A 17,208-nucleotide genomic window follows, 5' to 3' on the forward strand; every position below is an offset into this window, starting at 1 on the left:
CACCCCACAGAGAGGCCTGGTCCCCGTAGGTGGGGTCTTGGTGGGAGTGACAGCATTGGGGTGCAGCCAGCCTGAGTGATACCCGACCTGCGGCAGTCACATGGTACACACACACAGTCTCTCACCCCAGCCCAGCAAGCGCAGTGTAGACAGTGGTGGGAAAGAGCCTGGTCCCTGAGCCCACACCCCCGACCACCCCTGTCCTGCTCCCCACTTTCCACATGGCTCAGACCAACTGAATGGGATCTTCTGGTAGAACCAACAGCCCAACCAACACAGGATTTTCACAGGGCGACTTCACTTGTGCATTCCTTAGCTAAGTGCATTAGCATTTGCTTCTTCTCATAAAAAGTCCAAATCTTCACCAAAACTGTTTGTGTCAGACTGATGGTGTCATGCCATTTGTTCCTCTTTGGGCTGGTGTAAACCACCAGGTTCTCAGTGTACTGCAAGATCGACTTTAAGAACCTGTTAGAAAAAGAGTGAATGTAACTTCTTTATCCATTCAACTGTAAAATGCAATGAGGATTTGAATTTTTCATTCTTGGAATTATCCCTAAACTCCACCCTATTTAATGGTTGGCTGGGGATTCAAAAAGAAAAGGAAACAAATTGTTTTAGTCTAATTACATTTGTCTGCCTAGAAACTCAGAGAACTCAGGTCCAGCGCAATGGCTCAACTGGTTAATTCTCCCTGCTGTATGCACCAGGATCCCAAACGGGTCCCCGTGTGTGTCCTGGCTGCTCCAGTTCCCATCCAAGTCCCTGCATGTGTCCTGGAAGGGCAGCAAAGGATGTCTCAAGGCCTTGGAACCCTGCACCCTTGTGGGAGATCTGGAAGAAGCTCTGGCTCCTGGCTGTTGCAGCCACTTGGGGAGTGAACCAGCAGATGATCTTTCTCTGCCTGTCCCTCTCTGGAAATCTGCCTTTTGAATAAAAACGGAATAAAACTTACCAAAAAAATGAGGAGGAGGAGTTGGAGAAGGAGGGGAAGGAGGAGAGGAGGGGAGGAACAGGAGGAGGTGGAGAGCAAAGAGGAGAGGACAAGGAGGAGGAAGAGAACGAGGAGACAGAAATTCAGACTTCACTGCAAAGCTGTGGGGGATGCTCAGGGCCCCAGGGCCCCAGTCCTTGTTACCGGGTGCAGCCAGTGACAGCCAGCACCCACTGACAGTGGGCTAAGGAGGTGATTAGCACTCGTTGAGCTGGGCAGGAACAGGAACTGGGCTTGTGGCTAAAAACACCTAGATTAATTGGACTCATCTGTACCCAATATCCTGGCTAAATTAGGACGTGGGGGGAAGAGAATATAAGGAGAGGTGAAGGAACACCTAAGCGAGACTTTGCTGAGACTTCTACCAACAGGGTCTCCTGTCGGTGCTTCATCCCCAGACCCTCCCCCATCCACATTACTGGCTCTGCTGGTAGGGGCAATCATGGTCCCTGAGTACTGCTTAGATGGGACAATGCATATAGTAATGTTGTTTCTGGTTTGTGTGCTATCTGGAGTTCCAGGAGAGGTGAGGCCTAGCAGTGATGGAATGTGGGCAGAGAAGCCAGAGAAGAGTGAATGTCTGCAGCTTTGTAAGTGTGTCCAGGTTCTTTGTGAGTGTGTCCAGGTTATTCGTTGCATGTCTCTTAGCATAACTTGTATTGTTGGGGAAGCTGGGACATAGGTCTTCAGCTTAACGAATGGACTTGCGGGTAATGACCACTTGTTCTCCTTTTGGATTATGTTTGGTTGGATTATGATTGGGTGGATTGCTGTGTGGACTTGTGATTTGCTATTGTGCTCTATTATCACCAAGCTTGGTTAAGAAAGACTCCTTAATAAACCTTAGACATGTCTGGTGTGATCTCGCTCGCACCCTGTAACACTTTAACACAGGGCTGGGCCAGGCGGCCTCTGAGGGAGGTGCCCATACCCTTGCCACTGGGAAAGCATCGTCAGGGTCTCAGCACGGGCCAAGTACATAGGGGCACCAACCTCCTAGATGCCAGCTTCCAGCAGTGCCAGAAATGTTCCAGGCATTCAGCAAGAGCCAAGGGGAACTAAGAGAAACAGAGACTGAAGAGGCAGAATGCTGACGGGGGAGGCACAGGGTGCTCAGGGGAGGGGCAGGGAGCACCTGGAGGCGCTCTCAAGGGCACCTTCACACCTACCTTCCAAATCCAGCCATGATTTCTTCTTAAAAGATTTATTTATTTGGGCTTGGCGCGATAGTGTAGTGGTTAAAATCCTCGCCTTGCACGCCTGGGATCCCATATGGGCACCGGTTCTAATCCTGGAAGCCCTGCTTTCCATCCAGCTCCCTGCTTGCAGCCTGGAAAAGCAGTTGAGGATGGCCCAAAGCCTTGGGACCCTGCATCCATGTGGGAGACCTGGAAGAAGCTCCTGGCTTCGGTTTCAGACTGACTCAGCTCTAGCCGTTGCGGCCATTTGGGGAGTGAATCATCGGACAGAAGATCTTCCTCTCTGTCTCTCCTCCTCTCTGTGTATCTGACTTTGCAATTCAAGTAAATGCATCTTTAAAAAAAATATAGAAGCTACGAGGGTTGGGGCTGGTTCTGTGGCAGTAGTTAAAGCAGCAGCAGCCGACAGCACCCACGTCACATTCATTCGAGTCCCAGCTGCTCCACTTTCGATCCAGCTTCCTGCTAATGGCTTGGGAAAGACAGCAGAAGACAACCCAAATGTTTAGGTCCCTATCACTCATGTGGGAGACCCAGAAGACGTTCTTGGCCCTGGCTTTGGCCCAGCTTCAGCTGTTGTTGCACTGTAACTATCTTTCAAATAAAATCTTTAAAAAAGAAAAGAAAAAGCATCTATGAGGTTAATAACAGTTACCCAGAAAAGTAACCGAGAAGACCAAGAGCCGGTATTCATTCACACCTGTTCTCCCGGGATGCGCTTACTTGAGGTAGTGCTGGTACTCAGGGGCCTTCTTCCTAAGGACGCTGTGAATGCTGAGCAGCTCCAGCGCAACGAGCAGTAGAAGCAGGTAAAGCACGGGGGACAGGAGCCTCAGGCTAGAAACACGTGAACGCAGACATCAGCAAGCACAGGCATCCTCCGCATCACGTGGACACCGATGTGCAGCCTAACCAGCACCTTTCTCCCTCAGGTCCAACCCCACCGGCAGCCCCCAACTCCAGCCTTCCAGCCATGGAACCTGCGGAGGCCAGGGTAGCTGGCCCTGGCCTCACCCTCCACTCCTCACTGTGCACCGATGGCGACAGCCCGGCCTCCTGCTGGACAGTGTCCTCTCAGAGGATGCAGGGCGAGCTCGACTTCTCTGATGTAACTGATACTCAGCAACAAAGACAACAGCCCGAGTATGAACATGTGCTTGGTGTCTCCAGACTCACTGAAGCCTGGATCAAAGTTGGGCCTTATCTTGCCCATGAAACCACCAGTGCCATTTTAAAACGGTTTCAGGAGGTAATGATTCACAAACACATATCTTCCACTTTCACGAGGAAGATTATCTCATAGGCCACAGGTAAGAACCTGAGTGAACATCATCTTTCAGGAAGGCAGCCAGGCCCACTGAAATCTTGAGAACAGAGCCATCGGGACAGCACCAGGGCAGCCACAGCCTGCAGCCCTAGCAGGTCACATCTGAAGGGCAGCTTCAAGCTCCGGCTGTTCAACTTCAGGTCCAGCTTCCTGCTCGTGTGCCTGGGAAGGCAGATGATGATGGTCCAAGCTCCTGGGCTCCTGCCACCCATACGGGAGACCCAAATGGTATTCCTAGTTCCTGGCTTGAGCCTGGCCCAGCTGCTGGGAGGGAACCAGCAGATGGGAAAATCTCAATCACTTTGCTGTGCAAATAGGTAACTCCATAAAATGTGGACTGACTGACAGACACTGATCTGGAGTGTGTACCACGTGCTGTTAGAACACAGACGTTCTGCAGCATTCGCTGACAGTAAGACTCAGCATGAACACAAGTCCAGCTGACCCTCCTCAGTGCCGCAGCCCACAGCCTGCACTCCACGGCTACGGCTGTCTCTGGAAGGAAGAGAGTGCAGAACGACACCCAAGGCCAGCCCGGAGGACACGTACCTGTTTGCCATGCACAAGTAGTTGTGCCGCTGGCGTGAGCGCAGCCTCCTCTCCAGCCACTGCCTGTGCCTGTGCGCTGCCGAGGCAGCCACCTGGTCAGACACACGCTGGCACTGCGAGCAGATGCTGCGCAGCACCGTGAGCACCTCTAGCACAGCCCTGGGGCAGAACAGGGTGGGGATGCTCGTGGAACACAGCGCCCCAAGCAGCTGCCGCCACCTACAAATCAAGGACAGCTCTCAGGGCATGCGGCTCAACACCCCTCAACCTCCTGCTCGGACAGCCCACCCTGTGAATGACACCTCTGGTGAGAGCCTGTGTGGACAGCCCTCTGGTGAGACACCCTTGTGTGGACAGCCCCTCTGGTGAGCCAGCTGCCCCTTATGGACAGCCCTCTGGTGAGACACCCTTGTGTGGACAGCCCTCTGGTGAGCCAGCTGCCCCTTATGGACAGCCCTCTGGTGAGACACCCTTGTGTGGACAGCCCCTCTGGTGAGCCAGCTGCCCCTTATGGACAGCCCTCTGGTGAGCCACCCTTGTGTGGACGGCCCCCTCTGGTGAGACACCCTTGTGTGGACAGCCCTTCTGCTGAGACATACCTGTGTGGACGGCCCCCTCTGGTGAGCCAGCTGCCCCTTATGGACAGCCCTCTGGTGAGACACCCTTGTGTGGACAGCCCCTCTGGTAAGCCAGCTGCCCCTTACGGACAGCCCTCTGGTGAGCCACCCTTGTGTGGACAGCCCCCTCTGGTGAGACACCCTTGTGTGGACAGCCCTTCTGCTGAGACATACCTGTGTGGACGGCCCCCTCTGGTGAGCCACACCCTGTGTGGATGCCCCACCTCTGGTGAGGCGTTCCCTGTGTGGACAGCCCTCTGGTGAGACAGCTCCTCTGTGGATGGCCCCCTCTGGTGAGCCACTCCCTGTGTGGATGGCACCCTTGAGTGAGCCTCCCACGGCAGGTGTTATGTGAACACTGCCTTTCCTACACCTCTCATCAGACACCCACACTCAACTGTCGAAGCCCACTGAGTAATTCCTCACGACAAAGCTGAACACAGACAGCTATGCCACGTGCCCATGTGTCTTCGCTCCGCACCAGCACTTACTGCTCTGTGGCAGGATGCTGCGAGTCAGCATACACACAACGCGCAGGCACATGCTGGTGCAGCTCTTCCAGAATCTTTGCAGTTAAAGAGCTGCAGGCATCTGCTTCAGAATCACCTTCTTGTCTGGAAAACAGAACACGTTCAAGGACATGCAATCATCGTTAAGATGCCCACTTCGGTCACGGCAACAAACAGGCTTTACTTTTATGTCTCACGAAGCTGAAACTCGGTTTCCCCAAGCATAAAATGGGACAAGCCACTGCCACACAGACCACACTGAGTCCGATGCAGGCTGTCGTTGAAAACAGGTGCTGTACAGACAAAAATGACCCAACTGTCACCAAGAACTGTGCCTACTCGGCCGACAGCTCAGCTCAACTCCATGACCCCACTTCCTCCCATCCTCTGACCCCCGTCTCCCTCCCACATGGAAGAGTCCTCAGTGGGGGCTCTCGGAGGGATGCTGCCCACAGTGGGGCCCCGCCCCAGGGGTCCTGCTCAGCACCGCATCCAGCTCTCACACCTGCTCCAGCCCAGATCAGCTGCCCTCCCTCCATCTTCCAGCAGCCTCATGAATGGAAAAGCATTTGAGTTTTTAAGTTTTTGAGAGGCAGGGAGGACAGGAGCTTCCTGACCACTGACTGACAGCCCCAATGTCCGCAGGAGATGGGGCTAAGTCAGGCCCAAGCCAGGAGCCAGGAACTCCACCTGGGTCTCCCACCTGGCTGGCAGGGACTCTGCTCCTTAGGGGCATTACATGAGACAGGAGCAGCACCCGGAGTACAGCTGGGATGCACCTGGGTTGCACGCAGCCCCACCAGCAGCGCGGCGGCCAGGTCAGACACTGCCGGAGTAACACTGCTGACAACTGTCGCTGACAGCCCCAGGGGCACAGCACCTACTCCATGGAGCTCTGCCGCTGGCTACGGGGCCCTAGATGACACACACCTGGTCACCTTCCAGCTGGTTTCCTCGGGGAGAGGTAGCAGAGGCCAGATCCGGACACTCTCCTCACAGCTCAGCACCTGGGGTGACAGGGCTCACTTGTGACATTTTCCCAATGACATCCTGGGACACATGCATTTAGGCCATTTCACATGCTAAATCGGTCTCTGGGAAACCAACACTTCTGAATCTGTGATGACCCATGACACTTGAGAATCTGTTGGCAGTCTCATGGCAGTCTCAGGTATACCCCAGAGAATCAGCTGGGGCCACACCACTCAGCAGGGTGGGCTACTGGGCTGTGGGGTCAGTGGGGATGGCCGTCGAGGACTATGGGGTCAGTGGGGGCAGGAGCCATCCAGGACCAAGGGGTCAGTGGGGATGGCCATCGAAGGCCTCAAAGTCAGTGGGGGCGGCAGTCCTAGAGTCATGGGATCAGTGGGGGTGGCCATGGAGGACTGTGGGGTCAGTGAGGGTGGCAGTCCAGGGCTGCAGGGTCAGCGTGGGGGCAGCCATCCAGGGTCAGTGGGGATGGCTGTCGAGGACTGGAGGGTCAGTGGGGGCGGCAGTCCAGGGTTGTGTGGTCAGCGTGGGGGTGGCAGTCCAGGGCTGCAGGGTCAGTGGGAATGGCCGTCTAGGACTGTGGGGTCTTTGGGGGCAGCAGTCCAGGGCTGCAGGGTCAGTGGGAATGGCTGTCTAGGACTGTGGGGTCTTTGGGGGCGGCAGTCCAGGGCTGCAGGGTCAGTGGGGATGGCCGTCTAGGACTGTGGGGTCATTGGGGGCAGCAGTCCAGGGCTGCAGGGTCAGTGGGGATGGCCGTCGAGAGCTGCATACCTCCCATCAAGGCAGGTAGGGGTCAAGCGGCTTCAGGCCAGGCTGGAGATGGGTACCTTCCCCGTCAGCGCACCACACCAACGCCTGGGTCCCAGCCACCAAACAAAGTAGTATCCAGTGTTTGTGAGGCTCCTGGCCAGCGTCCAACCTGCTCTGATGGGGCAGCGGCTTAGCAAACTCGTGAAGGACCACAGCCCAACCCCAGCTGAAGCTGCAGAATGGACTCTGAGTCCACCCCAAATCACTCACGCCACAAGTGCACTAACTGAAGGCTGCCAACACCCCAAGCTGGCTGACTAGCTGTCCAGCAGCAGTAACTGCAGCAGCAAGAGGGAGTGAAGTGTGATGGACTCAGCGGCAGGAGGCAGGAGGCAGGAGGCAGGAGGCAGCAGGCCACTCCACCGAGGGGAAAGGACAGGCCTCCCTGTGCAGGCACGGACCAACAGGACACAGGGAAGCCTGAGAGGTGGGAGCCTGGGCAGTTCAGGCCACAGAGACACACCCACCTTCAAGGAAGTTCCTCTGACTTCACACTCTCCCCACTGGTGTCCCTAAAGGCTGGCCCCGGTCCTTCTGCCTTGCAGAACCCTGCTGAAGGGTTTGTGTGCTGACTCACAGTCAGGTAGGTGCACTGGCTCCAAGCTGTACCCCTGACCACTGGGCTGGAGGATGAACTTTGCCCGTGACTGCCCTCATGGAGGCCCATCTCAGCTTTCCCTGCCATGGCCCACTTCCTGCTGGTATTCTGAGACACCACTGCTCAAGCTTGGCTTCTTCGGCTCTGTCCCTCTGACCTGCCCTGACTCACCCCCAGACCCCACGTTTAGACTTGCAGCTGTCTGAGAGGGTGTCCTTCTGGCGAGTGTCCACAGGTGACTACCTGGGGACCACGCCTTCCTGCACTATGCCTCCCATCCCACCAGACACAAGTACAATAAAGCGGCATCTTAGCCATGGTCCCAGTCCCGGCAGAATGCTGTCAAGTCTACAGTCCACAGGGATTCCTAGGTCAACACTCTGCAGGCGGAGAAGGCTGCCCTCAGCATCGACAAAGGGTTACTGCCCAGGGCCAGGCTGAGGGCACGGCCTTTATGTTGCTACACCACACCTGCACCAACACTCAACCACTACCAAACACACCCAGCATCACTGCCAACCATCAGGTACCCGGAAGAGACTGTGTGGCCACAGACCGGAGGCGTACTTCTTTGCAAGCATCTCTCCAAGGCCTCCCCCAACCGCCCTGCGTTCCACATACCTGCTTTTGAAGCTGGGACGCTGGATGACAGCGAGAGCTGTAGCCCTCTGCCAGCCTGAGCAGTGACCGGACTGCAGCATTTTCCTGTCACAAGAGACCAGACAACAGAGGCTACAGCTCGTGGCTTTTAGTTCTGTTTTACTGAATGGCAGGTCGTTTCAAGGACAGCTTTCATTATTTTCTGTTGAGCAGTTCTGTTCACTTTAACAAAGCAACAGGCTTCATAAAACAGGCTTGACGAGGGAGAGCCCACAAAATGACCTCAAAGGCCACAACCTCCCTCTGTCCACAACAAAATGACAGACACAGAAGGAAGAGAGTCCAAGCTAAGAGATTCTCAAAAAAAAAAAAAAAAAAGAAAAAGAAAATGATAATTTGAACATTATGTCTACACAATTAAGAGAACTGCACAGTGATAAAAACATAAAATTGTATTAAGCTTTGTTACGTTGTTAAATACTGAAAAAAACTGTAACATTTGCAGCTGGTACACCTACACAACTGGAAACTACTAGAAAACAAAAGGAAACCAACAAATGGACAGTTGGCAAGTCTAAAAGCAGGGACAGAAAGCTCAACAATGGCCCGGAACTACCAAACAGCTGAGACAAGTGCCAGGAAAACTCCTCCCCACAACCACTGCCTGCTGTGCCCAGAAAGCCGGGGTGGGACCCCTGGGTGGGGCCTTTCGTACTTGACAAATGAGCCAGCAGGTGGCAGATGTCTCTCTCCTTGTCTGACCTGCAAATCATTAAAGCTCCTGGAAGTCACAGAGCTTCTGGAAGTCACCGTGAGGAGCCCAGGCTGACCTCCCTGGGTTAGATTCATCTGTTGTGGAATAGATGGAAGAAAAAACAAAGGGAAGGGCAGGCTAATCCTCTGCCTGCGTGTGCCAGCATTCCGTGTGGCTCCAAGTCCCGTACTACCCTTGCTAAGAGTCTGGGAAAGCAGTGGAGGACGGACCAAGCTCATGGGCTCCTGCACCCATGTGGGAGACCCAGGAGAAGCCCAGAGCTCCTGGCTTCAATAGGCTCAGCTTCAGCCGCTGAGGCCACTTGGGGGATGACCCAGAGGATGGAAGATTCTTTCTCTTTGTAAATCTACCTTTCAAACATAAACAAAACTTTTAAAAAGCAAAAAAAAAAAAAAAAAAAAAAAAAAAAAAAAGAGAGAGAGAGAGAGAGCACAGAACCAAGTCTTGGAGCAGGCATCTGGCCCCAAGGCTGGAATGTTCATGTCCTACCAGCGGGTACTTGGAGTGCCTGGGTGGATTCCCACCAGGTTCCAGACTCCTGCTGGCAAACACTGAGCAAACAGATACTCTATGAATAAGACACAGTATGAAACAGCAACAAACAGATGGAGGCAGAACAAAGTTGCCCAAACGAGGGTGGTGGGGAACCGTGTGACACCCCTTCAGTGCGTGGGGAAGGCAGCTGTTAGTGGCCACAGCTGCTTCAGGGTTTGGGCGCATGAGGCTTCCACTTCTTAGATCTATTTTTCTATCTTTTTTGAACTTTTAAACAATTTTAAACAATTTTGAACAATGACTACCACAAAAATATTAAAATGTCAACATTAAAATTGTTTTGAAATAAGAAAAGGGTTATTAGTGTACTGACAGATGCAAATGTCCCCTTTCCTGAGCTTAATAAATGTATATTTGGTTAGCATGTTCTCTAATTCGTTTTCAATACCCTATTAAAAACAAATGTGTTTTCAAGCAATAAGACTTTGTGTGAGTTCAGGCTGGATGACGCTGCACTGACTGGTCTGTCACAGAGAAGCAAACAAATGTGGAATCCAGTAGCAACTCCACACTGAACTCGTCAGAACTGAACAATCAACTCTGTCCTTCCCCTGGTCATGCCCGTCCTCACAGCTTACCTTACAAAGTGCCAGCAGCTTGGCATCGACAAACCGCAGCAAAAGGATGATGGAAAATGCCAGCAGCTGACTGGTCACTTCTTTCGGAAAGTCAGCTAAATCGATCTCCCCATGACTTAAGCGGTCTCTAATCCGGGGACCCTCCTGATGATTCAGGAAATCCCACAGAAATTCCTTCACAAAAGCAGCAGAAGATATCTTATTAGTCATCCAGGAAGAGGGGAGAGCAGATGCTAAGCCCAGAGAGGACCCATCCCAGCCCAGTGTGGACAGAGGTGGACTTAAGCGACCGAGCAGGCGCAGCAGCCTGCGTGCTGAGTACCCGGCACGTGCACAAGGCTACCTACTAGAGGCAGAGCTGCAAGAGCGGCGTAGGAGTGTCACCTTCTCTCCCTCCCCCAAGGGAGGGAACCCCACCTATCCAAGCACAGCCTGGAACCTGTGCTATCCTCACGCTCTCTTCTTTCACACTCTCTTTCTGGAACCTTATTGTCCCTCAGAAGCCCAAGTGGAAAGTGGCTTCTCCCATCAACAACTTAAGTTCAAGACCTCTCACTCAGGTTACACAGGAAAAGGGTCAGGAAACAGCAGGCCTGGGAAATGAACCGCTGACAGAAGATGCAGACAAACAGACAACTAGACCAGAGGCAACAAAGAACCCAAGATACGAGATGACAAGCACGAGAACATGATAAAAAGAGAATGAACAAAAGCAAACAAGAAAAGCTCCAACAGCTGGGTCAGTCATCTTCCTGCTGGCGGCAGCAGTGGATGCCCAACGAGCACAGGCAACTGATGAAGGACCCCACTGGAGCTGCATCTTGATGCACCGCCTCCCGGGGGCACATGCTCACACACACCATCCATCTGGAGTGCATCTTGGTCCACCACCTCCTGAGGGGACACACGTTCACACATACCCCACGCTTCTATACCCACAAGGCACAAGGTGACACAAAAAATGGCTCCAAACACGAACTTTTAATCTGACACCCAACCTTACTAGTCACATTTGATCCCAATTCTCTTCCATAAAACCATGACCAACAAATTCAAATGCTGCTTGGAAACAGGGCGGGCAGCCTTTCGGAGGGATAGTAAGCCACCTGTGTCAAGCCAATGTCTTGGCTGTCAGGCAACATGGCAGAAACTACTCAGAAATGGCACAATCCGAGCCCAACGAGGACATTCTCATCACATTAAAAATACCACAACAAACACTGAGAAACATATGACACCTTACCATGGCAGGCTCTCCAAGAAAAAGAGGAAGTTGATTGATTTTACCATCATTCAAGTGCTTCGCCAGTATCTGAAACACCAAAAACAAACACAAGTGTGAAACCTGCACATCCAGACACACCCTGACACACAGATACACACATACCACACACATGCATGTGAAACCTGCACATCGACACACCCTGACACACAGATACACACATACCACACACATGCATGTGAAACCTGCACATCGACACACCCTGACACACAGACACACATACCACACACATGCATGTGAAACCTGCACATCCAGACACACCCTGACACACAGATACACACATACCACACACATGCATGTGAAACCTGCACATCCAGACACACCCTGACACACAGACACACATACCACACACATGCATGTGAAACCTGCACATCCAGACACACCCTGACACACAGATACACACATACCACACACATGCATGTGAAACCTGCACATCCAGACACACCCTGACACACAGATACACACATACCACACACATGCATGTGAAACCTGCACATCGACACACCCTGACACACAGATACACACATACCACACACATGCATGTGAAACCTGCACATCGACACACCCTGACACACAGATACACACATACCACACACATGCATGTGAAACCTGCACATCCAGACACACCCTGACACACAGACACACATACCACACACATGCATGTGAAACCTGCACATCCAGACACACCCTGACACACAGATACACACATACCACACACATGCATGTGAAACCTGCACATCCAGACACACCCTGACACACAGACACACACATACCACACACATGCATGTGAAACCTGCACATCCAGACACAACCTGACACACAGATACACACATACCACACACATGCATGTGAAACCTGCACATCCAGACACACCCTGACGCACAGATACACACATACCACACACATGCATGTGAAACCTGCACATCCAGACACACCCTGACACACAGACACACACATACCACACACATGCATGTGAAACCTGCACATCGACACACCCTGACACACAGACACACACATACCACACACATGCATGTGAAACCTGCACATCCAGACACACCCTGACACACAGATACACACATACCACACACATGCATGTGAAACCTGCACATCCAGACACACCCTGACACACAGACACACACATACCACACACATGCATGTGAAACCTGCACATCCAGACACAACCTGACACACAGACACACACATACCACACACATGAATGTGAAACCTGCACATCCAGACACACCCTGACACACAGACACACACATACCACACACATGCATGTGAAACCTGCACATCCAGACACACCCTGACACACAGATACACACATACCACACACACCCTGACAGACACACAAGCAAACACACTTATTGCTAAGGCCAGTTTTTGTGAACCCCGGTGGCTAAGTCTTGAGAACAGTCCATTTCATTTTTTTCTTGTGACATGTTACACTAGAGGTACTGCTCTTGAACTGAGGGTTTTGTGTGAGGACATGTGTACACAGCACAGTCACTTTAACAGTCACTTTCAACTCATCATGGACAATGGAACTCAACCATCCCGACTCAACCCTACAGACCTACCACCCTAAACACTCAATTCTTACAAGCCCAAATGTATTGTGCTTAGAGAACCAGCTGACTGCCAACAGAATCAACTTTGCAGGCAAGCAGGCACCACACGGCTATCTTAGAGCCAGATGTCCTGAACGCCTCCAGCTCTCAAGCAGCCTCCTCTCTCAGTCCCTCCTGTAGCCTGAAGGGCCGTCACTCCTCATACAAAGCAGCACCTTCTAGCAACCCCAGAGCCTGAGGCCTCCAAGGGTAACAGGAGGCATCTCCAACTTTAGGGCCCACAGCAACATGCACCTGCATCTGACAGCAGGGAATGGGAGGTGGCGGTAGATACCCAGAGGTAATAGTGAGGGCCTTTCCTATGCTCAATCTAAATGGGAAGCCTCAGGATAACTATAGCCAATAACACGAGCAGCGGCATTTCCCAGCTTGGAGCTTCACAGGATCTCAAAAAGTGTGTTAGTAACAGTGGGTCTCAAAGTCAACATTAAAACATTTTTCTGTACACAGATCATTTATTGTTGAGTCTTAATTTTGTGCAGTTTTAAAAGATAACAACTGCGGCCAGCGTTTCAATACAGCCGGTTGAGCCAGTCTAAAACACTGGCAGCCCATATAAATGTAGTTTAAGTCCTGGCTACTCCACCTGTCATCTAGCTCCTTGGTAATGTGCCTTGCAAAACAGCAGAAGATGGCCCAAGTTTTGGGACCCCACCACCCATGTGGGAGACCCAGATGGAGGTCCGGGTTCCTAGCCTCAGAATGTGCTGGCCTGGCTGCTGCAGCCATTTGGAAGATCTTTCACATAAACGAAACAGGGACTGGTGCAGCGGTACAGCAAGCTAATCCTCCAGCTGCAGCACCGGCATCCCAAATGCACATCTGTTTGAGTCCCAGCTGCTCCACTTCCCATCCAGCTCCCTATGTACAGATAGGGCAAACAGTGGAGGAGGGCTCAAGGCCCTGGACCCCTGCACCTACACGGGAGACCTGGAAGAAGCTTCTGGCTCCTGGCTTCAGACTGGCTCAGCTCTGGCCATTGCGTCTAGGGAGTGACCCAGTGGATGATCAGATCCTATCTCGCTCTTCTCTCTCTGTAAATCTTCCTCTCAAATAAAAATGAATAAATCTTAAAATTAATAAACAAATAAGACAATATTTTGATGGTTTCAAGCTACTTTGTAAGTATACTTACTTCATCAAAGGTTGTGTAAAAAGCTGTTGACTTCAAAAAAGCAAAGAAATGAAAACATATTATTAAAGCAAAACACAGGTACAGTAACATTCAAAATGGAAAATTTTTTGTGACATGCCCCAAGTCTAAAACTTTCTTATGCAAATAAACATTTAACCACCAACATTTGGGAAAATCATTATAAATAAAAACAACATGTCGCAAAAGGCATGCAAATACAGTGCCCGTAAGAATCAAGCTGTGTTCAGTGTTGCCCTTATAATCCTGTAGCTCAGTTAACAGTGAAATTGGCAATCCAGACCTTTACAAATCATCATTCATCAGAGTATTTCTCCCGATGACTGGTATTTGCACACAAGTGAGCCCAATTCTACTGCATTTTCCATCAAAGCCAGGTTTAACGGCCGCTGACGCCATCAGAGCCTGTGGGCACAGGCTGCAGGAGGTTCTCTCCTAGTTTCACCCCAGCCTCACAACTCTGGAAGCGAACCCCAGGCACCTTAAACAGCTCCACTGGCACTGACTTTCTCTTGAACCTTTCCAATGTAATGCAGGTTGATTCTTCCTTTATCAAAAAATGCTTGCGTCCAGAAATGTCTCCAGTACCTCTTGTAGGGGATTATAGACTATTTACACACATATGTAAGCCATCCTGGGCAGGGGATCCAAGTCCACACGAAATTTTCTTATGCTTCACCTACACCTTGCACATGGCCTGAAGGTAGCGATGTTCAGCATGCATGCACTTGGTTGCGACCCAGCACACCACCTGAAGGTGGCGATGTTCAACACGCCTGTGATTGGCTGCAGCCCAGCACACAGCCTGAGGGTGGTGATGGCTGCAGCCCAGCACATGGCCTGGAGGGGGCGATGTTCAGCATGCATCCACTTGGTTGCGGCCCAGCACACCACCTGAAGGTGGCGATGTTCAACACGCCTGTGATTGGCTGCGGCCCAGCACACAGCCTGAAGGAGGCGATGTTCAGCACACCTGTGCTAGGCTGCAGGCCAGCACATGGCCCGGAGGGGGTGATGTTCAGCATGCATCCACTTGGCTGCGGCCCAGCACACCACCTGAAGGTGGCAATGTTCAGCAAGCCTGTGCATGGCTGTGGTCCTGTGGTCCAGCCGCCCAGCAGCCCAGCAGCCCAGCAGCCCAGCCTCTCACCTGGGGCATCCTGGATCTCCAACACTCACTTTTTGGCAGGTGGCCCTGAGCTCTCAAACCTGCACTGTTGCCCTGGCATGTTGCCTGTCCTCTGTTCTAAACATTTAACTAGATTCTATATAGCCCCACTACTTTTTCCCATACATGTTTTTTCATAAATTACATGTATCTGAATTCTGTCTAGTGTCATAGAATGAGTAGTATCATCTTCTCTTCCATAACAGACAAGCCGAATCTCTTGCTCATGGACATATTTCCACAGATTCACAAGAGAGCTCACATTGCAGACAGCACTCGGAGTCCACATCTACAAAACAGCTTCACATACACATTACCTCAACGCTGGTCCTATTCTTCTATCCAGAAACTTAGGCCATTTCTTGACAAATTACATGCTCTATATAAACAGCCATGCTATTATTTGTGTAACCAACTGACAAAAATCATTTACTCGACTTATTTTTTTTTAATTTTATCTGAAAGACAGATTTATAGAGACAGAAGAGACACAGAGTTCTTCCATCTGTGGTTTATTCCTCATGGTCACAATGCCTAGAGCTGAGTTGACTTGAAACCAGGGGCCAAAAGCCTCTTCCGGGTCTTCCACATGGGCCTTGAGCCATCCTCCATTGCCTTCCCAAGCCACAAGTCAGGAGCTGGAGTGGACTCAAGCCAGTGCTCACACTGAACCCCAGCACCACAGGTGGCGGTTTAATCTACACCACAGTGCAGAGCTCTCAGATTGAACATATATGGTCACGAGCAGCAACTCACTGCAAGCATGACCCTGAGAGCCTCTATTGCTGCAGCCTGGGGAGGTATGAGCCAGCAGATGGAAGGTTGCACTCACATGCTCTCACACTGTCTCGCTCCCTCAGTTTCTCTTTGTGACCCTGATTTTCAAACAAATAAATCTTAAGAAAAAAAAAAGGTTCAATTAGCCACAGAAAACTGTCAACAGAACCGCAATCTCACAGATGCCAGAGCTTATGTGTACCTCGGCCGTCAGGAGTCTTCTGGGACACTTGTTGACCTTGGCAAAGATGTTCCTAAGTCCAGCCTCAAGCTGTGTCAGTAACAATATGGCACAGTCTGCAAACCTGTGGAATCCAAGAAGCAAAAATGCCCTTTGAAAGCTAACTACTGGCACCACAGCAGCCGCACCGTGGCCTAAGGAGACCCAGGCTGTATTAAACCAGGAAGGAACATCACTTACTGTTAAAACATACAAAATTAAAGGTCCATTACATTAATATTTTTAAAGCCACATTCCAGTGTCCTAATTTTTAAAAAAGATTTGTTCATTTTTATTTGAAAGGCAGATTTACAGAGAGATCTTCCAACTGCTGGTTTGTTCTCCAAACAGTGGCAAAGGCCAGAGCTGAGCCGATCTGAACCCAGCCACAAGGAGCTTCTTCCGGGTTTCCCATATGGGTGTAAGGAGGGAGCTGGATGAGAAGTGGAGCAGCCAGGACACAAATCAGCATCCATATGGGATGCCAGCACCACAGCAAGAGGCTTCGCCTGCCACATGACAGTGCCAGCCCCCACTGTTAATTTTGGATGGACTTTGTAGCTGCGCATGAATAAAATTTCATCAAGGACCAGCCTCACTAATTGCTTTATTTCTACCAAGCACTCGAATGCCAGCATGCAGTAGGTTCTAAGACATAAAAATGAGGACGGTGTCACCAAAGTGAGGCTGTCTCAGACCCGTCTGCTCTGCGCAGGCAAAGGCCTCACTCCCACACAGGGCTGGATCTCAGCAAAGAGAATTAGGCGGAGTGTGTGCCCATCAGTGGAGATGCCACCTGGCACGCCCGGGGTGAGCCCCTCCCTGTTCCTGAGCTGTCTCCTGCTGGCGAGCAGGAGCTGATGGCTCAAGTGGCTG

The 17,208-nt window shown here is 51.5% G+C and overlaps 1 protein-coding gene across 6 annotated transcripts in view; it reads right to left on the minus strand.

Moving 5' to 3' along the window:
- Nucleotides 1-278: 278 nt before the first annotated feature.
- ERMARD (ER membrane associated RNA degradation) overlaps nt 279-17,208 on the minus strand; it is a 67,208-nt gene continuing 50,278 nt past the window's right edge. For 4 of the 6 annotated variants that reach the window (XM_058665023.1, XM_058666565.1, XM_058664444.1 and 1 more), the window contains 10 exons: nt 16,315-16,417; nt 14,150-14,179; nt 11,345-11,413; nt 10,102-10,275; nt 8,215-8,298; nt 6,126-6,202; nt 5,178-5,300; nt 4,070-4,288; nt 2,917-3,030; nt 279-468 (listed from right to left, as the gene is read on the minus strand). In XM_058665023.1, coding sequence (XP_058521006.1) covers nt 285-468; nt 2,917-3,030; nt 4,070-4,288; nt 5,178-5,300; nt 6,126-6,202; nt 8,215-8,298; nt 10,102-10,275; nt 11,345-11,413; nt 14,150-14,179; nt 16,315-16,417 — 1,177 coding nt within the window. In that variant the 3' untranslated portion in view covers nt 279-284. The remainder of the gene's footprint in view (nt 469-2,916; nt 3,031-4,069; nt 4,289-5,177; nt 5,301-6,125; nt 6,203-8,214; nt 8,299-10,101; nt 10,276-11,344; nt 11,414-14,149; nt 14,180-16,314; nt 16,418-17,208) is intronic. The other 2 variants (XM_058665407.1, XM_058665996.1) reach the window with 2 other exon arrangements.

Source organism: Ochotona princeps, chromosome 1, assembly GCF_030435755.1.
Source record: "Ochotona princeps isolate mOchPri1 chromosome 1, mOchPri1.hap1, whole genome shotgun sequence".
Lineage (NCBI taxonomy): Eukaryota > Metazoa > Chordata > Mammalia > Lagomorpha > Ochotonidae > Ochotona > Ochotona princeps.